Below are 23,932 nucleotides of genomic sequence, written 5' to 3'. Positions count from 1 at the left end.
AATTACACACTAGTAGTGTAATTATGAAATTTGCCTAATTTACAGCATTCTATTATGTTAAAGCATGTTCATTGAAAAGAGATGACCTATGAATTTAAGACTACTTTGAGGATTTTTTCCCCCTGGTAATGTAATATGTCATCACATTTCAGTTCTAGTTTCAAGAGCTACTGTAGATTAAATCCACAGGGTACTGGATAGTTGAGTGCGTAATCCACTACCAACAATGTAAAGCTCCATGAGAGTTGGAATTGTGAGTTATCCTCCTTGTAGTCAACTTGGAACAATTGCTGGGAGTTTTTTTGGTTTTAAATGTAAAATATGAAAAATTCATGGCTTTTTAACAGCCATTTCTCTGTTTCAGGTGCCCTTCGTTTTAAGAGAAAGATAATTGGGTTGAAGGATGAATTCTATAACCGCTATATAATGAAAAGCTTTTTGTTTGAACCTGTGGTCAAAGCATTTCTCAACAATGGATCCCGCTATAATCTGATGAATTCTGCTATAATAGAGATGTTTGAATTTATTAGGGTGGTGAGTACTATCCATGTCTTGAATTGACAGTTTAATTTTTATAATACATCATGTATACTTGAAGTTAAATACTTTAATTTATTATACAGTTATGGATGCCCACTTCTGATGGTGTTTAAATGAGAGCATCATAATAATGTGATGACTAGAAATCCATAATTTAAGTGAAGTTTCACATGTACTACTGTTGGAAAACACTGCCTTTGTTGTCAGAGCTGTACAGTCAGTGGATGTAGTGTTGAAGTTGCCCTCCATTGTGCCCAGACTTAAAAATGCAACCATTGTATAAACTAACTCTTGATTTAATTATTTTTTTCTGGAAAATATTAAAGAATAGATATAACTTGAAATTTCACACATGGACACACTAATTGTGTGCTCTGGTGCAACAACAGTAATTCTAAAGAATATGGAGAAGTGTGTTAATCTACCTGATGATATAAATATTGGTCCCCAAGATTTCTGCGTGTGGCAATAAGGGACTAGTTAGTTCCCTCCAGAGAACTGTTCCCCCACTTGCCATCTTCACCCAGATCCTGGCAAGATGCTTTCTGGTTTTAAGATCCACAAGGGGGAAGGGCAGCCTGATATTGGGTTGGGATGGGGGTCAAGATGACATTCATCATTCCCCCACTAGTCCTGTAGAAATTATTTGGGAAATGTAACATATTAGTAACTCTCTGTGATGGGGATCATCCCACTTACATGAGGGAGCCTCAGGGTAGTCAAGGCCTGGAATAGTCATTGTTGGTAGCACAACTTCAGTGGAGTCAAATTTTCAGAAGTGGAGAGAGTGGTATTCGTGTTGAAGCTCCAGAGCGGGAGGACCCTGGCTTGCTACTGGACCCTTAAAGTTCTGTAGGATTGGGAGTTGTCCCCGCAGCTCATTCTGCAAAGAAATAAACCTCTCTTTCCCCTTGTCTTCCCTCTGACATAAAGATATAATTATTTTTGTTTTTTCCTTTATTTGTTGAGTAGTGATTGTTTGTTTTTCCTCTCTCCCTCTCTAGAATAAAGTATTGACTTCCTTGTTTAGTAGTTACAACAGATATAAGGAGACTGACTCATTGTAAAAATATATGTAAATTGCCATCAGTGATCTTAATTTTTAGAGTTTGCTTTCTTTGTTTTTATACTGGCTTTGTAGACAGTTTTTTCATCTTTTTTTAAAAAAAAGTTTAGAAGAATTTATCAATACAAAACTGTTACTGTTGTTCTCTTTTTATCAGATTGTTAGTCAGAAATTAAGTACCGGATTTCAGCTACACTGGTTTATACAATGTTTGTTTTTTCACTGAATAAATTAATATGATGTTACTTCGAAGGCATTTTATGAATATTGCATCTTTTCCATATCTTTCAGTTATATCCTGCTGTATTTTTTTATAGTAAAAAATAAATTAGTTGTCTTGAATTAAAAAGTCTGTGTGTGTTTGTACTTTTCTTATAGGAAGATATAAAATCATTAACCGCTCATGTAATTGAGAATTACTGGAAAGCACTGGAAGATGTAGATTATGTGCAGACATTCAAAGGATTGAAACTACGATTTGAGCAACAAAGGGAAAGACAAGATAATCCCAAACTTGACAGGTAAATATACATTTAAATGTATTCATTAATACTTTCGTGGTAAATTGTCTTTGAGAATATAGGCGTTTGGATTTCTGTGTACTAGCAGGGCAGCCATAAATAATTCAGACCCTTTGCTGTTTGCAGCTCAGGTCTTGCTGAACAGAGATCTGATTGATAGTGTGATTTCCAGATCTCTGTTGCTCAAACACATGGTCAGTGTTCAACTGATATCTCTTCTGAAGCTGCACCTAACTTAAGAGTATGGAGGATTTTTTTTTCAAAGTAAAATATTTTTGCATTTATTATAACTTTCACATAGATTATCCTAACTGGAGCTAACAATATCTGAAGCTCATTCACTTGAAAATAAGATTCTCAACAGTAATCTGAAGGATTCTTGTCTCTTAGATTATCCCAGACTTTTTTTCCTAAAAAAAATTGTATACATAAACCACTTTTGGTGCAGTTAATTCCTGTGCTAGACCTTCACACGATTCATGTTTAAAATTACCAAGAAATGTAATTCCCAAAGAAATTCCTAGAGGGCATCTCATTTTGTCACTATGCGTATCAATAAAGTAAAAGATAATGTAATTTTTCTCTTAGGCTATCCTACTTCAGTGCTATAACAATGCTATGTGACTGCTGACATGCTTTTCCCTACATCACTTTGAAGTTACACAGGGATGATACTTCCTCTCTTAGGGCTCACACCTGTATTTATAGGCAAATAGTTTTACTTCTGTGCATATTCCTATGGAATTAAAATGGCTATTCAGATTAGAACATTTGTTCATCTTCATAAATGTTTGCAGATTCTGGATCCATATTTTGAATTATTTACATTGTGTTTAACACATTGAGAACACATTTTAATGAAATTATACATGTTACCCATTCTAGAAGTTCAAATTTCAGATAGAGTTGCCAAATTGGTAATATATAAAAACTGGACCCTCCAGCAGGAGTGTCAGAACCTCCCCTCCCCTGGCCCTTCTCCCTCAGGCCTTGCCCCTTCCCCCCCCAGGCCTTGGCCCCTGCCTTGCCTCTTCCTCCTGAGGCCCAACCCCCATTTGCTCCTCTTTTCCCCCCTCCCACTGTCGCATGCTGCTCTTCCACTCCACATGTGTCGTGAGGGACTTGCAGCTGCTAGCCCCGGATCAGCAGGCAACTACCCAATGCAGGTAGGGGCTGGCGCGTGTGATGACTTGGCACCTCCCAGCCTCTCCCACCTGCAGTAACTGAACTTTGGATGTCCAGTCAGTAGATCTGACCGTTCACCATCAGGTCCCTTTTTCGACCAGCATCCGGCCACCATAATTTCAGAACATGCTATGCTATTTTAATGTATATTTGACTTCATTCTGAGAGACTTCTTAACTCTATTTCGTTTTGAGAGTCTGAAAATTTAAGCAAAGGAGCAGGATTACAGCAGATTTCTTTTAAAATGTCAGATTTTTTTAATAGATCTACCATTTTCTAGAGCGTGCTTCAGATATACAGTATTTAGTGCTAATATGTTGTGTTAAATATTATTACTCTGAATTATTAGTATCTAATGCCTAGTAAACTGAGCATTTCAATATACGTGAAACTCAAACCCTAGAGCTTTTATATTAGCATGCGCATGGGAGCGGGGAACAACCATTCAGCCATACCATAGATTTCACATCTGAAGAAGCTGTTTGTTGACGGTTATTCCCACATTTAAAGGTACCACATTGTCTCTACTTAATTTATTGATTTGTCAGTATAGAAAAATCTGATTTAGAGGTGCATTGCCCTTAATTAAAAAAATTAAACAAAATTCTCTCTTTGCCCCTTTATGGCAGTAGCCCAACACAGAAGAAATCCCTCTCTCCTATTCAGTTAGAAAAAAATCAAACAAAGTGCTAAATTGTCCTTTGCGTTTATCCCTGGCTAAGGGATAGCTCATAGTTGTGCTGCCTCAGAGCAGCCCAAGGAAAGAATTATGGCCCTGAGAGGCACAGTTGGCCTAACTTTCCTCCTCCTATGCCTATGGTGGGTATGGGGGAAGGCTTCCTATTTGGAGGCAGCATGGGAGGGGAGTGTCTTGCTCTCATTTACGTTCCTTCATGGCCTCATAAGCCAGGCCACTAGCTGGCCCTAAGTGAAGCATGCAAAAATAGCAAAGATTCGTGGTTTAGTGCAAGAAGTACTTTGGTTAAGACAGGTCCACAACTTGGGAGAGTGTGACCTCCAGAATACTCACAAAGGTGTAGGACTTAGTTTGATTTAAGATGAAAACTTCTAAACTTATCAGAATTCTAAATTCAACAAAATTAAAAGTGGTACTGTACATACAGACACAGCAAGACCGCAGTATTGCCAGTCACAAGCATTAAAATAACATGAGTTGCCACAAAAACATGAGATGTTGAAAACAAAACGTTTTGGATTCTTCTTATTTGCCTCCTGACTTTTGAGTGTAGAGGGTTCACATTTTAAAGATTTTTTCCCTGCACTAAGGAGCAGTAGAAATTTACTTTTTTTTAAGTGAAAAATGAATGTAATTTCCTGACTCCAGGAGCTGGACTTTAAAAAATACACAAACTGTCAGATTCACAATATAATTTAGAGTTGACAATACTGACACCTTGTTCATGACATCTGTTATTATAACATTGGTATTGATTGAGTTTTCATTTATCAATAAAGTATAATATTTTATAATTCTTTAAAAATGTCCTTTGGGTTTTTTTGGCAATTGTAGATTAGTATTATGACAATACTCCACAATTTACTAGTACTTTTAGTGCATTTTATTTAAAAACACAAAGACTACTCTTAGTAATTTAAGATTTACAGCACCTTTGGAGAGAGGGATGAAGTATGTGTGAATGTGCTTGTTAGTGAGGTTTTGTTGTGCTATATACTAAAATTTTCTCTTGTTGGATTTCTTTATGTAGTCCACGTAAAGTAAATAAATATATCAATTTCAGGATGACTTTTAAAAAAAATAAAATATTGATAGTTCTTTTTTTCACATTATTTTATTAGTTCACATTATTTTTATCTGTAAGCTCAAATTGTGTAAACCTACGCCATTCGGTTTATTCCAATATTTATGTAAGCTTAAAGCAATACTTGAGTCTCAAAACCCTTAAAACCTACTTGTTGTTCCACAGCATGCGCTCCATCTTGAGAAACCATAGATACCGGAGAGATGCAAGAACGCTAGAGGATGAGGAGGAAATGTGGTTTAATAGTGATGAAGATGATATGGAGGATGGTGAAGCAGTGGTGCCCCCCTCTGACAAAACTAAAAATGATGAAGACATTATGGATCCTATAAGTAAATTCATGGAAAGGAAAAAATGTAAGTGACTGGAAGAAGATTGGCCATGTATCTAGTTTAAATGAAAGCCTGGCTTATATTTTAAGGAAGTATTATTTCTACTATAGTCAGGGGTTTGCCTGTATTTTCGTATAAAGCCTTATTTTTACTTTTAGAACTTGCTACATGCAATTAAACTCAAACCATTTTAGGTTTTATTCATATCTATTTTAAAGGCATAAAAGTGAAAAAATAATGTTCTTTAAATGAATTTGCCTGTTTTTCTTAATACACTGAAATGAAAAAAATCCCAGCTGAATAATCAAGTTGTCCATATACTATTTGCTTAATTTATATCTAGTCAGCTTCTTTGTACATTCAACAAATATCACTGAAATAGTACACAATGGGGTCCTGGTCCGTGACAAGGGCTGCTAGGCATTACAATAATAAAAGTTGTTATAAAAATGTATTCATATCTCCTTCCACCAAGGTACAAGTGAAGATAGACAGATGGAACTTTTGTAGCAAAATATTAAACATTTAATAACTCACATTTATTTACAAAAATCACTAGGGTATCACTGAAAAGTATATTTCTTTTCTACAGTGAAAGAGAGTGAAGAAAAGGAGGTCCTTCTGAAAACTAATCTTTCAGGTCGTCAGAGCCCAAGTTTCAAACTTTCCTTCTCTAGTGGTACAAAAACTAACCTTACCAGCCAGTCATCTGCAAGTAACTTGTCTGGCTCTCCAGGATCGCCAGGATCGCCAGGATCTCCAGGATCACCGGGATCAGTTTCTAAAAGCACATCTCAGATGGCAGCTATTACTACCAAGGTATTTTTCAGCTACCCTTGGTCAATTTTTTATTCTAGCAAATTTAGAGCCCATCTGATCACCTACATAAATTTGAGTTATTTCCAGTAGTTTAAGAATGAGTTCATTTTGGTAGAGTCCTTTTTACATTTTCCTGGTCTCTAGCACTTTTGAAGAACCTTGACCTAATATAAACAAAAGGAGTATTTAAATCAATTTTTATGCACAAACTTGTGCACAACTTAAAAAAAAATCTTAAGTATGAAGTATTTATTTGATGTATTCTCCATTTTCGTTTACTTTCATTGTGGAATATAAAAAGCAATCTACATTCATTGGGTTGCATAGGAATACTGGGTGGGCAGAAATAGTTAATGGAAATATTACCAAATTTTGCTGCACACCACCATATGTCCCTAGCAGCAATTCTTACAGCAGTGTCCAGAATCCTACAGCTATTTTATTAGCTATGGCCATATATTCTTGGAGACAGTTGCTGTATGCCACAACACACGTGTGATTATTAAAATTTTGCTTCGAAAGAAATTTCAGCTTTTTTTCAATTGACTGTCAGTTTTCAAGTGGGGCACACTAAACTAATAAAAAAATCATTAAAAAGGATCATCAGTAATTGTATGAAATACCCAGAAGGAGCATATTAAAACTCCAACAACACTATATTTGTAAATGCAGTTAACTAAATTTTGTACAAAAATTATATTTAACACTTGTGTATTATCAAGATCAGTTTTCACAGTGGGAAAAGAATATATGGAGAGTAGAATTTCATGGTAATACGAACCCACTAAGAAAACCAGAACCTACTATAGTACTGAATTCTTCCATTTCTGAAGTGTCACTTGGATCGTTCTCTAGTCATGTGTTCTCCCGGAAGCCTAGAAATTAGGCCATTTCATCAGTTTTTAAAAGTCTGGACGCTTTTTCTTCACCTCCATATCTCATTTTTGTTCTGTCTTACCAAAAGTTTTCTTTTACCAGTCATAGTATACTAGCAGGCTGGAAGCCTGATCGGAAAGAGAACTAATGTGAGATTTCCTTAAAAATGTCCCCTCCAAGTTCTTCTGTAGGGAAGGGGGGTGGCAGATTTGTCCCACCCTTGGAAGAAGCAGTAGGTCAGGTATTCATGGAATTTAACTCTGTCTCCAACAGATTCCCTCTCCACGTGGAGGCTTTTGTTCCCTCACCAGCCTCTGATAGCCCTGCTGCTCTCCCTAGCAGGAGAACAGAGTTAAAGCTTGGACACCTTTAGGACATTTCTTACATTAGGTGCTCTTCAGAACAGAGGGGATTCCACTAAAACGTGAATACAGGGATTGCACATCTCCCTAGCTCTCTGCATGCATAGGTCACTGAGTATGTAGAGGAATATGGGACAGTAGGATAGTGCCACAAAGGAAGCTGATTGTTCTGTTCTGTTCTGGAATGACAGTATCTACATGTAGAAAACTCCCCTTTATGTACAGATATTAGGGGAATGATACTGCCCTTTGTTTTTTAGTATTCTGTAAATTAGTTTTTGTTTTATAATTCACTTACAAGCTCAAAAGCCAAATCAAAAGTGAACCTTAACTACAATACTTAGTTTGTTGACAGTTTCCTGATCCTGACAACCCCTCTTCCTCCATCCCCCCACCCCAAGCAATAAATCTAGCTGTAGATATAGTCTTGCATGTTGAATAATTAGACTGTTTTAAATGTCAAATGGTCCACAGTGCTCGGAAAAGATTATATTTACACTGTTATTGTGCAGTTCGTTGGGTTATCTGTTAATGCAGTGCAACAATGGTCTTTCTGTATAAGGTATCTTCCTCTTAACTTAATACCATAGTATTTCTGTGGATTCTGAACATTTTGCTCTAAAAATATTATCACTTATTCTTATATACGCCCATTAGAAATTAACATTGGAATTAGGTTTTCTAGTAACATTTATTTACTCACGTTATTTTATATAGATAATATATATACAGTGTTATGCTGTATAAAATACTACTGTATATTGTGTGTATATATTATATACAATATACTTGTTGCATTTATGCCTCGGTATGCAATGGCCAAAATTTTCTAACTTGGATGACTAAAGTTAGGCACCTAAACAAGGGGCTTGATCTTCAGAGGTGCTGGGTGCCCACAACTCTTTGTAGTCATGTGTTGACTAAATTCCAGAAATTGGAAAATATTGTAGTAAATGGGAGTTGTGGGTGCTTTCCACCTCCTCAGATCAAGTCACATATTTTGATGCCTAAATATAGATGTAGGTGCCTAACCGTAGGCATCTGAATTAGAACATTTTGGTCAGTATGTGCAATGTAGATGAGTTAATGTTACTAGAGATACTTCTAATTTTGAATTTCCTAAAATTGTTTAAATTTTGTAACCTTCACATCATATTAATGTAGCTACTTTGCATATAATAAACATATATTTAAAATTACTATTACTACTTTTAAATTAGTGTTAGTGAAAAGAGACCATATTATAAAATTATCCTAATTGATAATTCAATTTGAAGGATGTTCCATATTGTCTCTGAAGTTGTGCCAGATCGCTCATTGCTGCAGTCCAGTCAACTATCCTAGGTAAAGGAAATTTCCATCTTTGTACAGATAGAGCTGCAATGACAATTTTTTGCTAAGTAGTTTGCATTTTCTTTCATTTCTACCCAAATTATCCCCATAGGTAGGATTGTTTGGAGGGGTAGAACCCTTTTTTTGGACTTACTGTAATCAGCACTTCCAAAAGACATTACTTTTGTGCATGTTGGAGTTGGGCTTTGTTTTTTGTTTTTTGTTTTTTTTTACAAAACTTCAGACTTATCAATATTCTTGTGGTAATAACATTTTCTAGTATCTCTGGGTTTGGGCAATATTTGGTTCATTTTTGTGTACGTCTTAATTTTTTGTATTTCTTCACAGGGAGGCCTCGTGGGGCTTGTAGATTATCCTGATGATGACGAAGAGGATGATGAAGATGAAGATAAGGAAGAAACTCTACCTTTGTCAAAGAAAGCAAAACTTGAGTCATCATAATGACAACCGTCTAATATCAATTCCAGTTGGGGAAGGGGAAAAAAAATACTAATTTTTCAAATGAAAAATAATACCCAACAAAGCAGCAATCTTTTGTGAATTACTGTGTGTGACACAGATCAACCTATACAAATGGATTTCTGCTAATCAAGTGCCAATTCAAAGGAGCAGAAGAAGGGGAAAATATTACATTTAGGGGGAAGACTTATGCCTTTGAGCTCTCCAGCTTGGACCACACATTGCCCTTTTCTCAGGGAAGGAAATGGAAAAAAATAAAAAGCCAACAGGGCAGGAGTTTTGTTAATGGAACTCTGGATTGGCTGGTCAGTTACTACAATCAGAATATGCTTTCTTGGACAATGTATGAGACTTTTGAAGAAAAGGCTGTCTTGCCATAATTCTTCACTAAGAATGCCAGCAGTTTCTTTGTATAAAGAGACCTGCCTTTGAAATCATAAATTCTGAACATTTTAGTCAAGCTGCAACAGGTTTTAAAAACCTCTATGGGGGAGAGCCTGAATATAAAGTTTCCTCTTTTTTTATCTGTTCCCTTTTGCCCTTTAAACTGCAGAATTTTTTTGGAGGTAGGGGATTTGTCTGTCCCTTCTTGATTAAAGATTGAGTGGAATTCTAGATGTGGTCACTTTGTGTCATAATTTTATTTTATTTTATTTTATTTTGCCCCCTGAGTGTATGCTTAGTTGTTGAGTATATATTTGGGACCATTAAAAATTTTTTGATGTAATATAATCTCATTGTTGTGCTGGTACCTGTTTCACCCTGTGTAATTTTGTTCTGCATCACAAATCTTAATATGTGTAGGATTTTATGGAAGATCGTATAGTTTTTATGGAAAAAAAAATGATTCTTGCCACAATGTGCATACAAAAGCAATACTATTTTGTGACTAAATATTTTATATTAAACTTTACATCAGCAACTGTCTTGAGAAACGATTCAGGGAAGTAGGGTGGAATATTTAAAAAAAAAAAAAAAGTTGAAGAAACCTATAAAGATGAAATTAGTATTCCAAAGAGATTTTGAAATATCATAACTGGGAACAGTGATGGTATACTTACAAATCAAAATGGATGATGGATGATTTAGAAGCACCAGTATATTGACACATTTGACTTACGAAAATAAAAAAAGAAATCATTAAAGGTGAAGGAAAATCTGCATTAGTGGTATTTTTTAAACCTCTGACTCCCTTTGGAATACCAGTTTTAGTGTTACAAAGATGGTTCCAGGATTTATTCATTTACCAGAATACCATCTATAGAGATCTCTTCTGATACCTGGCTGGAAAACACACGAAAAGTTTAATTACTACCTCAATGACCATATCTGTTTTCCAAAACCTGATTAATCTCAATTCTTAAGTAAAACTCAATGCTGCATGTTACTTTCTTAGTTTCTTTTGCAGATGATTATTAAGTAAAGGGATTACTTTCAATAAGTAGCAAAATAATAAGAGTATCTTGTTAGAAATTAGTTTCATTTTTTTCCAAGCAAAAGATACCTGCTTAATGAGAAGTTGATTGCCCTCTGCTCATTCACATCACCAGACTGTCACAAGTACAAGTATGCCATTTTATAGGATTTGACCATAGATAGCAACTTAGCTTTTAGAATCTGTAGGTGGAATGTTGCATGGAAACTGACACATTGCCTGTAAGGTGCCTACAAAAAATACTTTTCAGATTGTGTGCCAGTTGTGAGTGTCAAAGCATTTGAGCTTCATCTTTATTAATACATATGTAATTGCACGGTGATTCCAGATTTAAATGAGAAAACACCATGGGGGGAAAAAGTGAATTGGTTATTCTAGCATACAATGTGAGTTAGTCTTTCTTTGCATTAACTACCTTTTCCTCAACAAGTTACTTTTGACATCAGTTTTTCAGGTCCATTGTTATTTTATAAGTTATATTCATAGTGTATGGTTGTGACATACCAGGGTACAATGCAAACTAACGAGCAGCTGTGTCACCCCTGTCCTTCAGCCTGGGGTGCATTACAATTCCTTGCTGAAGGAGCTCCCAAGTGGGCCACAAACAGCATTCCAGCATGCAAGCCACATCCTGAATGTCTGTATGTAACTGCAGCCTGCCAGCCACACTTGGGTTACACTTTGGCTATCACTAGCCTTGGTTATATTGTAGGATGACTGCAACAGTCCTAGATTTTCCCCTAGAAGTGTATGTCCTGTACTGCCTAGCTCTGTCCTGGACAGTATATGTATTTTAAGGAAACATGCCAGCTTATTGTTTCAAATAGTTATTCAGACACTTCAGTTTAAACTCAGTTTTATTTAATCCAGTGTAAAACATAAATATGAGCACCAGCAAAACAACTGCAAACCTAGAATTAGCCAGATTAGAGAGAGAAGCAAGAGACAAAGAACATGAATACTAAGAGTGGCACAAGAGATGAGAATGAAGGAGCAGGAAGCTGCCCAACTGATGAGCCATGGAGCTGAAGGAAAAAGAAACAGCTGTCCTCCAGAGCCCTGGAAGCTGAGAAGGATAAAGAAAAGAGAAGCAGCTGCCCAAAAACAAGCCATGGAGCTGAATGAAAAAGAAAAAGCAGCCCTCCAACAAGCCCTAGAAGCTGAGAAGCTGAAATAGAGAGAAACAGCTGCCCACAAGGGAGCCATGTAGCTGAAAGAGCAAGAGGCCCAAGAAAAGGAGAAGGAACAGAAATATAATCTGGACATGATGGGGAAAAACATGGACAGATCCCAGTCACCAGCCCTCCCTCAGTTCAAGGAACCCTCAGCTGGGACAAGTTGTGTGCTGCATGCAAGGAATCGGACTGCATTGAAGAATACCTTACCACTTTTGAAAGGCATTGTAAGGTACCCCAGGTTGCAGGGCAGGAGTGACATAGCTACTCATTAGTCTGGATATGCCACAATGGTGTTCTGTAAAAGGACAATTATCGGTGAACTTTGTGCTGATGAAAGGTGTTAGATTGATACCCAAAAATGAAGTCGTCTGTCACTAACCAAACAGGTACAACCCAGAGCTGAAGTGTGAGTTTCCCCACATTGCCTTGCTGAAGTGGCTCAATGCCGACTTGGAGGGATTTATCTTTATGGATGAGAGAGAGGGGGATAATTCAGTCCATGTTTTTTGAGGGTTTTTGTTTTTTTAATTTATCTGATCTGAAAGTCTGGCTAGCTGTAAGCCAGTCCTGGAAATGTTATTGCTTGAAGACTATCGACTGTTTCACCATTGTGATGGCTCAGCTGTACCAACTAACTGGAAATGTGCGAGACACAATTGATGATCATTGGACAACAATTTGAAAATCAAAGGCTTGGTATCTCTCTGGATGTGCCACTAAAGAAGGGCAGCCACCAAGGCAGGAACAGGTGCCACTGTTCATCAGCAAAGGGTTGATTCTTGGTATCTACTTGTTTTCATGCTACTGCTTGAAAAGCTGCAGCCATGTATTTCACTTAGGTCTGTGCACACCCAGTGCATTGGAGCCAGAGAATTTTGCCTAGTAGTTCCTGTAGAGGGTCGGCACTTGCATCTTGTGGCCATAGTCCTCCCCTTGCTGTATGCGGTGGTGCCATCTGACCCCTCCCTCAGTTCCTTCTTACCACCTATTGATGGAATCAGAGCTCTGGGTGGTCTTAATCTCACAACCTCTCACTTTTTTAGTCTCTCTTTGTAGTTATATATAGTTAGTAGTACCCTTAGTATTATATCAGTGTTAGTTGTATTTAATTAAGTATTCCTCTGTGTTGCCGTAACCGGGGTTTAAATATTGTCCATCATGTGGGGAAGCAATCCCCAACAACAATCCCTATATATGATGCATGCTGTGCTTGGGCAAGGCCCATGTCAAGGAGCGGTGTTCAATTTGTTGATCATTCGTGAAACAGACTCATGGCTAGGGACCTTCACCTAAAGCAGCACCTACTCAAATAGACCATGCAGCCTGCTTCCGCACTGAGGCCCTCATTGGATCAGAGGTCACCCTTGGATTCTGAGAGTGCTGCTGCTTCACACCCTGAAGCAGGTGCCAAAGAGCTGGAAGAGTCCCTGTTGAGTGCAAAGAGGAAAAGGTCATATAAGACTTATCAAGACCACTCCATACCTCATAGGGACTCTTCCACCTCCCCCGGAAGAGCACGGATTGGCATGGGGTAAGTGCCAGCGTGTGGGACAGTGTGAATGCCTCTGACCGCTCCTTGGTACTGAGTAAAGAAGTTAGAGACATGTACTATAGACTCCGGTTCTGGCCCGGGGTGTCTATTGAGTCCTGTACTGATGAGTTAAATGTCGGTGGCATACCAGGCCACCACAGAACTCTTCTGCCTTTCCATTCCAACCTCTCCCTTGGTCCAGGACTTTGCCAAGGCTGCATCATTTATAGCCCCACTACCTGAATGGGCTGCTGAACCCTTGGGTCTATTGGCACTACACTCTGCTGATCCCCTTCCACAGTCTAAAAGCAGGGCTGGTACTGGACTCAGAGCAAGGGACCTCCTCACCACCGGGAAATTCCTCAGCACTGGTTCCTTCGGCATCACCGATGTTACTGTGGCGGCTCTTACCGCCTTCCACTTCAGCACTATCAGCTGCTTTGGTACCACCACTAGCTTCAGAGTCAACAACACTTCTGACTCTAGTGATACCACTACCATCATCGGCACCAGTCCCTGCCTTGTTCTGGGCAACAGATGAGTCAGACCAGTTACTTGCATCCTCTGGACTAGTTCCACTTTATCCCTGGAAATCCAAGGCTCCTTGGTATCTAGGTCTGGATCTTCCTCCTCCCACTATCCATTGCCTGATCCATATTGGGGACTGTTTATGGAGCGCTACAGGCACTAAGATTGGCACTCATCTTGCAGTCGGGACAGGGATCCCTGGTCAAGTGCCTACTGGCCACCAATGCCCTATCCTTATCAGTCATCTCCATAGAATCTGTGGGACCTTCCTTAGTCAGAGAGATCATGCTCATCAGCTAATTCTAAAATGAGATTGCTGGGCAGATTGGTAGCAGGAATTGTTGATCCACTGCAAGTTCAAGCACCAGTTGGCCTTCCCCATGCTGAGCCCCTGGAGTTGTCCCTCCCAGCTCCATCAGTCTAGGAATGGGAGCCAGCCTTGGTGCAGTTAGCTGCTGCTCTTCATCCCTGGACAGTTCAGCAACCAAGGCCTACCAGGACCTTTTGCAGCATGTGACTGCTCCCCGGGCATTCAGGCAGATTTCCTGCAGGAGAACACCCATAAGCTAGTGGATATTCTGCAGCTGTCTGCTCCTGGGAGAGTAGCCGTCCCTGTCTATGATGGGCTCTTAGAACCTGCAAAAGTTCTGTAGAGCATGCTAGCATCAGTATTGCCTACCATGAAGCACATGGAGAAATGCTGTTGCAGAGGTTTGATGGCTTTTACTCCCACTTGGCCCCAAATTCCATAGTCCTAGCTGCAGTGAACGATAGAGCCTGGCAAGGCAGGTTAAAGTCCTATCCTAAAAACAAGGACTCCAAAAGGATGGATTTAATGGGCATGAACCTTGACACCACCTCCTCCCTGCAAATGTTGATTGCAAACCAACAAGCAGTGTTGTCCAAGTACGACTTTGTAAATTGGACAGCTGTGTCTAAGTTTGGGGCCAGCTGCATGAAACCTCCAGAGAGGAATTTTGGGCATTTATCAATGGAGCTGTTCAGTAGCCAAGATGTTGCAGTCTGCACTGGACATTGTGAATACTTCAGCCAAAGTTATGGTTTCTGTGGTGACCATGAGAAGGATTTCCTGGTTGCAGAATTCAGGCATTGCTCCTGACGTGCAACAGGTCACAGATGATTTGCCCTTCTGTGGCCAGGTGTTGTTTTTGGACAAGACCTTGCACTCCTTCATGGATTCTAGGGCCACCCTATGTTCCTTGGGGATGTATATGCCGGTAGTGCAGAGGCACCAATTCAGTGGCCAACAGCAGCATCAGTACCATCCACAGTGCACCTTTTGGGCAGCCTTTTCCTCCCTTGAGACAGCTGGCTTACCCCAGAAAGGGGCATAGATCCCAAAGGAAGAGACAGTTGGGTCCAGGGTCTGGCTGGTCAACTTTCATCTTTCTCCTGGTCCCCATTTTGACTCTTTGGTCTAGAGCAGTGGCCGGTCATCAATTCGTTTGCCCCACCTTTGTTCAGGGACAGGCTAACTCACTTTTAGGATGCCTGGGGCTTGATTACAACTGATAGCTGGGTCCTAAGCACTGTCAGATTGGGATATACAATCCATTCCTCTCCACTTCTCCCCTCCACCCTTCCTCCCTGTCCATCTTCAGGGACCTCTCTCCCAAGATGCTGGTCCTTGAGCAGGTCCACTCTTTACTGGTCATGGGAATGGTGGAGGAAGTTCCTTCGGAACACTGGGGTCAGGGTTTCTGTTCCCAGTGCTTCCTGGTTCCCAAGTCCAAGTGAGAGGTAAAACCTATTCTCAACCTCTACAATCTCCACAAACATATCAGATATATAAAGTTCAGTATGGTCACCCTATCATCTAACCTCCCCTGTGTTGACTCAGAATGACTGGTTTGCTACTCTGGACCTTGAGGATGCTTGCTTCCACAAGGCAATTCTCCCAAGCCACAGAAGACATCTCCAGTTCATTGTAGTGGATGGTTATTTTCAGTACACAGTCCTTTCCATCTATCTTCTGCCGTCTGGGTTTTTATCAAATATACTCTCATGGTGATGGCGTACCTCAGGATGAAAGGAATCCACGTCTTCCCGTATCTGGATGACTAGCTACTCAGGCCAGGTCTACACTACAGACCTATATTGGCATAACTACATCACTTGGGTATGAAAGATCCGTAGTTAATACACCTCTTGGGGAGGCATATTAACTACACCAACGGGAGAGCTACCTATCGGCATAGGAGCATCTTCACTTAAATGCTTAGAGTGGTGCAGTTGCACCAATGTAGCATTTTAAGTGTAGACCTGCCCTCCAAGCAGGTCCAGGGAAAAGAAGTCCTTTATCACATATGCATTACATTGTGCTTACTTGACCATCTGGGTCTTGTTCTAAGCACTGGAAAGTCAACGTTGGTCCCCACTCAGAAAATCAAATTAATTGGGGTGCTGATACTCTACAAGTTTGAGAATGTTTGTTTGTTTCTGCTGACCAACCATTTCCAGACAATTTACCACCTTTGTCTCGGTCTGTAGTCTTAACCTTCCACAACAGTTTGCATGTGCCTGAGGCTCTTAGGCCACATGTCCACTTGTACACAGGTGGTTAATTTGCAAAGTTGTACCTTTTGTCGTCTTCAGATATGGCTCAGGACTGTTAACATCCAATCCATCATGCTCTGGACAGGTTGGTCTGCCTCCCTCCGTTGATCCTGGACTCCTTGCAATGGTGGACGGTTCAGATAACTGTACGTTAAGGCGTGCCCTTCGCGCCAGCCCTTACCAACCAGGACTGTTGTCATCAATATCTCCCTGGTAAGTTAGGGAGCACATCTGGAGTCGCCAAATGTTCACTGCCTGTGATTGGAGCAGGAAGTGCAACTGTATATCGCTGTCCTGGAGTTTCAGGCCATCTACAATGCCTGTCTTGCTTTCCTAGACCTCATCAAGGGTTCAGTAGTTCACATACTTACAGTCAATACCACTGTGATGTATTATGTGAACAGGCAAAGGGGAGCACACTTCAGCGTGCTCTGACAAGAGGTGATCAGGTTGTGGCAGTTCTGCATCAAAGAGAGTATCAATCTGATAGCCGATCACTTGTCCTGGGTCCAAAATCATCTTGTGCACAATCTCAGGAATTTTGCCCTGAACCTCAGTGTTCTGAGAGTCATCTTTGCAGTGTGGGGCATCCCAACAGTTGACCTGTTCACTACAAGGGACAATAGGAAATGCCATCTGTTCTGCTCTCAAGGGGGTCCCAGTCTAGGTTCCCTGACTGACTCCTTCCACTTCAGCTGGCAATCAGTTCCCTGAATAATTTTCCTCCAATCCTGATCATTCCGCACGTCATCCTCAAGCTGAAAGCAGATCAGGCCAAGCTTATACTCATACAAGCTCAAATCATACTTTATATCCCTCGCTCAGCTCCCTGCATCTCACAGGATGGCTTCTCTGTGGTTGAATGAGGAGGAAGAGCTATGTTCAGCAGCTGTTTGACAGGTCATAGATTCATAGATACTAAGGTCAGAAGGGACCATTCTGATCATCTAGTCTGACCTCCTGCACAGTGCAGGCCACAGAATCTCACCCACCCACTCCTATGAAAAACCTCACCTATGTCTGAGCTATTGAAGTCCTTAAATCATGGTTTAAAGACTTCAAGGAGCAGAGAAGCCTCCCTCAAGTCAACCATGCCCCATGCTACAGAGGAAGGTGAAAAGCCTCCAGGGCCTCTCCAATCTGCCCCGGAGGAAAATTCCTTCCCGACCCCAAATATGGCAATCAGCTAAACCCTGAGCATATGGGCAAGATTCACCAGCCAGATATTACAGAAAATTCTTCCCTGGGTAACTCAGATCCCATCCATCTAATATCCCATCTCAGGGGATTAGGCCTATTTACCCTGAATATTTAAAGATCAATTAATTACCAAAATCCCATTATCCCATCTTACCATCTCCTCCATAAACTTATCAAGTAGAATCTTAAAACCAGATAGATCTTTTGCCCCCACTGCTTCCCTTGGAAGCCTATTCCAAAACTTCACTCCTCTGATGATTAGAAACCTTCGTCTAATTTCAAGTCTAAACTTCCTGGTGGCCAGTTTATACCCATTTGTTCTTGTGTCCACATTGGTGCTGAGCTTAAATAATTCCTCTCCCTCTCCTGTATTTATCCCTCTGATATATTTATAGAGAGCAATCATATCTCCCCTCAACCTTCTTTTAGTTAGGCTAAACGAGCCAAGCTCCTTAAGTCTCCTTTCATAAGACAAGTTTTCCATTCCTCGGATCATCCTAGTAGCCCTTCTCTGTACCTGCTCCAGTTTGAATTCATCCTTTTTGAACATGGGAGACCAGAACTGCACACAATATTCTTGGTGAGGTCTCACCAGTGCCTTGTATAATGGTACTAAAACCTCCTTATCCTGCAAGTAGGATAAAACTCTCTACCATGGTGGCCTATTGGGCAAAGTGGAAGCATTTTTTCACTATGGTAGTTGGCCCATTGAGTTCAGATGCTGGCTGGTATCCAAGACCTCTTGAAGTATTTGTTGCATCTTCAGTCATCAGGTCTTACATTTAGCTCATGGAGGGTGCATCTAGCAGCAATCTCAGCTTTTCATCCACCCATTCATGGATTATCACTTTTTTCCAGTGCCATAATGACATTGATCTTAATGCTTGTCTTGGTGGCTTTCATGGGACCTGTTCAAGCCTCTGGTATCCTGTCTTTTTCCTCTCATGTGTCAAACTGCATTCCTCATGGCGATAACATCTGTGAGGAAAGTGAGATTGTTGCAGGTTTTGATGGCAGAACCTCCTTACACCCATTTCTCCAAAGACAAAGTGGCGTTGCAGCATGACCTGAACTGTGTGCCAAAAGTGGTTTCTCAGTTTCATTTAAACTGGGCAGTATGTTTGCATGTGTCCTCCTCTTCCCCCACCAAGCCATATTCATCTCCAGAGGGGCAGCGTCTTCATGTGCTGGATGTCAGATGATGTCTGGTCTTTTTTCTGGACAGGACTAAACCCTTTCAGGCTTTGCCTTGTTTGTATCATATGCAGGCCATATGAAGGAACAAGCAGTCTCCTCACAGACTATTTCTAAGTGGGTAACTTCCTGCTTCAAGACTGCATACGAAACAGCTTTGGCTACATCTCCTCTATGGGTGTGAGCTCAATTTTACGAGAGTGCAAGCTATGTCAATAGTGTTTCTTAAGTGAGGTCTCAATATTGGATATTAGCAGGGGTGTCACATGGTCATTGATACAAATGTTTATGAACCATTATGCCATTACTGCTGCATCCAGAACAGATGAAAACTTTGGGAAAGCAGTCCTGTAATATTTGTTTAAATAGACTGAGCCAGACACTCCTGGGTATAGCTAGTGAGTCATCCATGTGGACTACACAACTGCATCTACTCGAAGAAGAAATGGTTACTTACTGTAACGGTTCAGGATGCAGATGTGTATTTTATGACCCTCCCTCTGCATTGAAGTCTAGTCTTCAGGCGTTCAGTGTGAAGGAACTGAGGGGGGGCCAGGGCAGTGCCACCTAATAGCTCCTCTCTTGGCTATATGTCCATGAGGCACGAGCACCACACCTCCAAGGGTACTGCTAGGCAAAATTCTCTGGCCACACATGCACTTAAGTGAAATACACAGTTGCATCTATTCAAAGAAGAAGCAGTTACAGTAAGTAACCATTTCTGCTATTCCACTCCAAATATTTGCATGTTTCATACATGCCTCATGCCAAGCTGCAGGTGTGGCACTGGATGTAGGAGAGACATGTTCATAGAGGGAGCAGCAGTCTAAGACAGTGGTTTTCAAACTTTTTTTCTGGTGACCCAGTTGAAGAAAATAGTTGATGCCCACAACCCAACAGAGCTGGGGATGAGGGGTTTGGGGAGTGAGAGGGGCTCAGGGCTGGGGCAGAGGATTGGAGTACAGGGGTGAGGGCTGTGGGGTGGGGCTGGGAATGAGGGGTTCAGGGTGTGGGAGGTAGCTCTGGGCTGGGGCAGGGGGTTGGGTTGCAGGAGGGGGTCAGGGCTCAGAGCTGGGGGTGCAGGCTCTGGGGCGGGGCTGGGGATGAGGGGTTTGGAGTGCAGGAGGGGGCTCAGGGCTGGGGCAGAGGAGGTTGGGATGCAGGAGGGGCTCTGAGGCGGGACAGGATATGGGGTTTGGCATGCAGGAAGGGGCTCATGGCAGTGGATTGGGGTGTGGGGTTGGGGTGCGGGCTTCCTAAGGCAGGCTTCCTGTCTGGCTGGGCACCTTGGACTGCACTGCGCCCCGGAAGCAGCCAGCAGCAGGTCCAGCTCCTAGGCAGAGGCCCGCAACTCCCACCTGCAACCACCGCCTCCCCCAGCTCCCATTGGCCAGAAACCGGCCAAGTGGAGTGTGGAGCCAGTGCTTGGGGCGGGGGCAGCGCATGGAGCCCTGTGGCCCCCTGCCTAGGAGCCGAACCTGCTGCTGGCCGCTTGTGGGGCGCAACGCGGATTCAGAACAGGTAAAGACTAGCCTGAATTAGCTGGGCATCAGTGCTGACAGGACTTTTAATGGCCACCAGTCTGTGGTGGTGATCAGAGCTGCCGTGACCCAGTGCCTTACATTCCGCGACCCAGTACTGGGTTGTGACCCGCAGATTGAAAACCACTGGTCTGAGGCACTGCTGAACATCAGTAGTTAGTCTCCTTTACTCTGTGCTGGGAGATGTGTGAAAAAACACTTTGGCATGGGAACAAGCTGGCAAAATATCGGGGTGAAGGGAAACTGGCTTTTTGAAAAGCAGTGTAAAACAGAATGATGATGAAACTAAAACTGGCAGAGGGATAATTATGCATCATGATTGTGGCTTTATTCTGAAACTTGACTGTTGCAACTTAGATGCATCAGAGAGCATTAGCAGCAAAGAAATCTATAACATAATAGTTTGTTTATTTGTATTACATAGGAGCTCTAGCCATGAACCAGGACCCCATTGTACTAGGTGCTCTAAAAACACAGAACAAAAGAGACCCTTCTGTCCCAAACAGCTTACAATCTTGTCATCAGTTCTTGAATGATTTAGTTAAGTTTAAAATTAACACAGTTAATACAATCCACAAGCTAACAAAATTGTCTGAATTGTACAGTAATAAATGTTTTTAAAACGGTCCATTTTATGTGGAGCTAGAAGACCAGTTAAGTGCAAAGGGATATTTATGTCATATCGTGTGTACCTTACACTCCTTTTTAACTAACAATTCTGGCCCAGTTAGACATGCGTATCTAAAGGGGCCATAGCATGTTATATAACCAGGTTTGGAATGGAAAAGTGATCTTGCTCAGTGGTTCTCATACCATTTTTATTCTGCTTTTCATGGAAAACTTAAAATGAAACATTTTCAGAACAAAAAAATTGTGAGGGGATATGGGTCCATAAGATCTCTCATACAAAGTGGGCCACAGGATTAAGATAATTTATAGATTCCATGGCCAAAGAGACCATCTCAATCATCTAGTTAGACCTCCTGTATAACAAGCCCTCGAACGTCCCCAAAATAATTCCTAGAGCATATCTTTTAGAAAAACATCCAATCTTGATTTTAAAATGGTCAGTAATGGAGACTCCACTACGACCCTTGGTAAATTATTCCAATGGTTAATTACTCGTAGTTAAAATTTTACACCTTATTTCTGGTCTGGATTTGTCTAACTTCACCTTCCAGCTGTTGGATTGTGTTATACCTTTCTCTTCTAGATTGAGGAGCCCACTATTAAATATTTGTTGATGATGAAGAAAACTATTCTGCCCCGCATTTCTCTCTAGTCTAAAGTAGGACAAAGCTATGATCTTTCTTGTAGCTCCCTACTGGCCATGGTAGTTTTGGGTGACAAACTTGTTACAGACATCTGTTCAGTTTCTGAATCACCTCCCAGACTGCCTGGCCCTGATTTTCACATCACCACAGCCAAATACTCCATCCAGACCCAAAGTCAAGTCCCTGCATCTGATGACGAGGCTGTTTTGGCTTCCCTAAAAATCCAAGAAATCCAGGCAGGAAAACATCTGTCAGTAAAATATATTATTCTTCTTCTTGGTATGGGCAGTCCAACATAGTCTGGACTCTGATACCAAAGAATGTTGATTTATTGCATTTGAAGTAGGCTGTCTCTTCACGCAGCTCAATTTAAATCGATCTTGGGCCAATTTCTGTTTGCCATCAGCCTGAGCAGTTATGTTTGAACTATTACTTATTTACCCACTGTGACGGCAGAGAACCTACTCCTGCCTCAGACCTCAATTTACTCCTCCTGATGCTGGTGGAGCCCCCATTTGAATCTCTCTGCCATTTCTTTACCCGACCTCATTCTGAAAACTATCTTCCTATGGGCTATTGTTTTGGCCAGAAGAGTAAATGAGCTTCAGATTCTTTTATGGCTGAACTCCTATATATGACATTCCATAGGGACAAGGTTTTTCTAAGACATCATCCAAATTTAATTCCTAACATGGTCTCAGAATTTCATCCAAACCAGTCATTCAGCCTGCTTGTCTTCTTCCCGAAGTCACACTCAGCACTGAGAGAAAAGACATTACATACACTAGATGTATCCAGACTTTATTTTATTACAGTGACAGAACTAAGCCATTCAGACTGTTTACTGACCATGGCATCAGGGAGGCTATATTACACACAGCAGATGTCTCCTAAACTTTTCCTCTCTATTGTGGAAAAATCTAAGAGATTCTCCAAGTGAGTCTCAACATTGCCTAATGCAGTTAATCAGATCCGCAACATAACCCCGCCAGATAGCATTTGCACACACTCCACAAGGTCAATCTCATCTGTTCCCGTCTTCAAGAATGTCCCTATCTCAGAAATCTCTAGAGCGGGGACGTGGTTGTCAGTCCAAACCTTCGCAGAGCATTATGTGATCACTGGGGACTCTGCCTCCGATGCCAGTTTCGATTCCATGGTATTGTCATCTGTAACTGACCCGACTCCAAAGCCCCAGCTCTCCGGTATGGATACTTCTCGGGAGTCACCTACACTGGAGCACCTTTAGGGACACTACTACAAAGTTATGTGCAGTAACTGTGGTTCTTTGAAATGTTTGTTCCTCCGGGTGCTCCACAGCCCACCCACATCCCCTTTACTTTGGAATTCTTGTCTGCAGTAGAGGCAGAACTGAGGGGGGTTCATGTGCATGCTCTGGCTATCATCGTAGCAGGGCACAAGGAGAGACAGTGCATGTGCGGGTCTAACTGCTACCTAAGTTCTCCGATCTCCCGTGGGGGGACACATCTTGAAGAACTATTGTTACTGTACAAGGTGAGTAATTTCTTCTTCAGGATCACATCAACTCTAATAATAATTAGATAATAGGTAATAATTAGGTAATAAAATTTCCATATCAAAATAGCCATATATGAGAACCCCCAAAAGTATTTTCCTGCTAGCACTAAGAACACACTAAAAACCATAGTCTTAGCTTTCGTATAAACCAACCCGAGATAGAGGAATTAAAACCAAGTGGTGACAAAGTAACATCACTCCTATTTTATATAGTTCTAAAGCCAAACAGTCAAGTCTGTCAACTCAAGATGCAGCAATCTATGAAGCAAATTCTGCCCTCACATGTATGCACAGCACTACATTCAATTTCAGTTAGAGTTGTATGCATACGAGAGTGTAAAATTTGGCCCTACGTATGAACAATAACAAACTTTTGGACAGGTTTCAGAGTAGCAGCCGTGTTAGTCTGTATCCGCAAAAAAAGAAAAGGAGGACTTGTGGCACCTTAGAGACTAACACATTTATTTGAGCATAAGCTTTCATGAGCTACAGCTCACTTCATCGGATGCATTCAGTGAAAAATACAATGGGGAGATTTATATACAGAGAGAACATGAAACAATGGGTGTTACCATACACACTGTAAGGAGAGTGATCAGGAAAGGTGAGCTATTACCAGCGGGGGGGAGGGGGGAAGACCT

The 23,932-nt window shown here is 41.1% G+C and overlaps 1 protein-coding gene across 4 annotated transcripts in view; it reads left to right on the top strand.

Annotated features, from left to right (window-relative positions):
- Positions 1 to 10,217, top strand: part of PPP4R3A (protein phosphatase 4 regulatory subunit 3A) — a 79,544-nt gene extending 69,327 nt beyond the window's left edge. For 3 of the 4 annotated variants that reach the window (XM_038405846.2, XM_043515969.1, XM_043515970.1), the window contains 5 exons: positions 365 to 534; positions 1,985 to 2,127; positions 5,259 to 5,449; positions 6,018 to 6,244; positions 9,163 to 10,217. In XM_038405846.2, the coding sequence (XP_038261774.1) occupies positions 365 to 534; positions 1,985 to 2,127; positions 5,259 to 5,449; positions 6,018 to 6,244; positions 9,163 to 9,276 (845 nt within the window). In that variant the 3' untranslated portion in view covers positions 9,277 to 10,217. Of the gene's footprint in view, positions 1 to 364; positions 535 to 1,984; positions 2,128 to 5,258; positions 5,450 to 6,017; positions 6,245 to 8,759; positions 8,827 to 9,162 lie in introns of all 4 variants that reach the window. The other variant, XM_038405847.2, reaches the window with a different exon arrangement.
- Positions 10,218 to 23,932: the final 13,715 nt, after the last annotated feature.

Source organism: Dermochelys coriacea, chromosome 6 (assembly GCF_009764565.3).
Source record: "Dermochelys coriacea isolate rDerCor1 chromosome 6, rDerCor1.pri.v4, whole genome shotgun sequence".
Lineage (NCBI taxonomy): Eukaryota > Metazoa > Chordata > Testudines > Dermochelyidae > Dermochelys > Dermochelys coriacea.
This window is presented reverse-complemented; position numbering and strand designations above follow the sequence as displayed.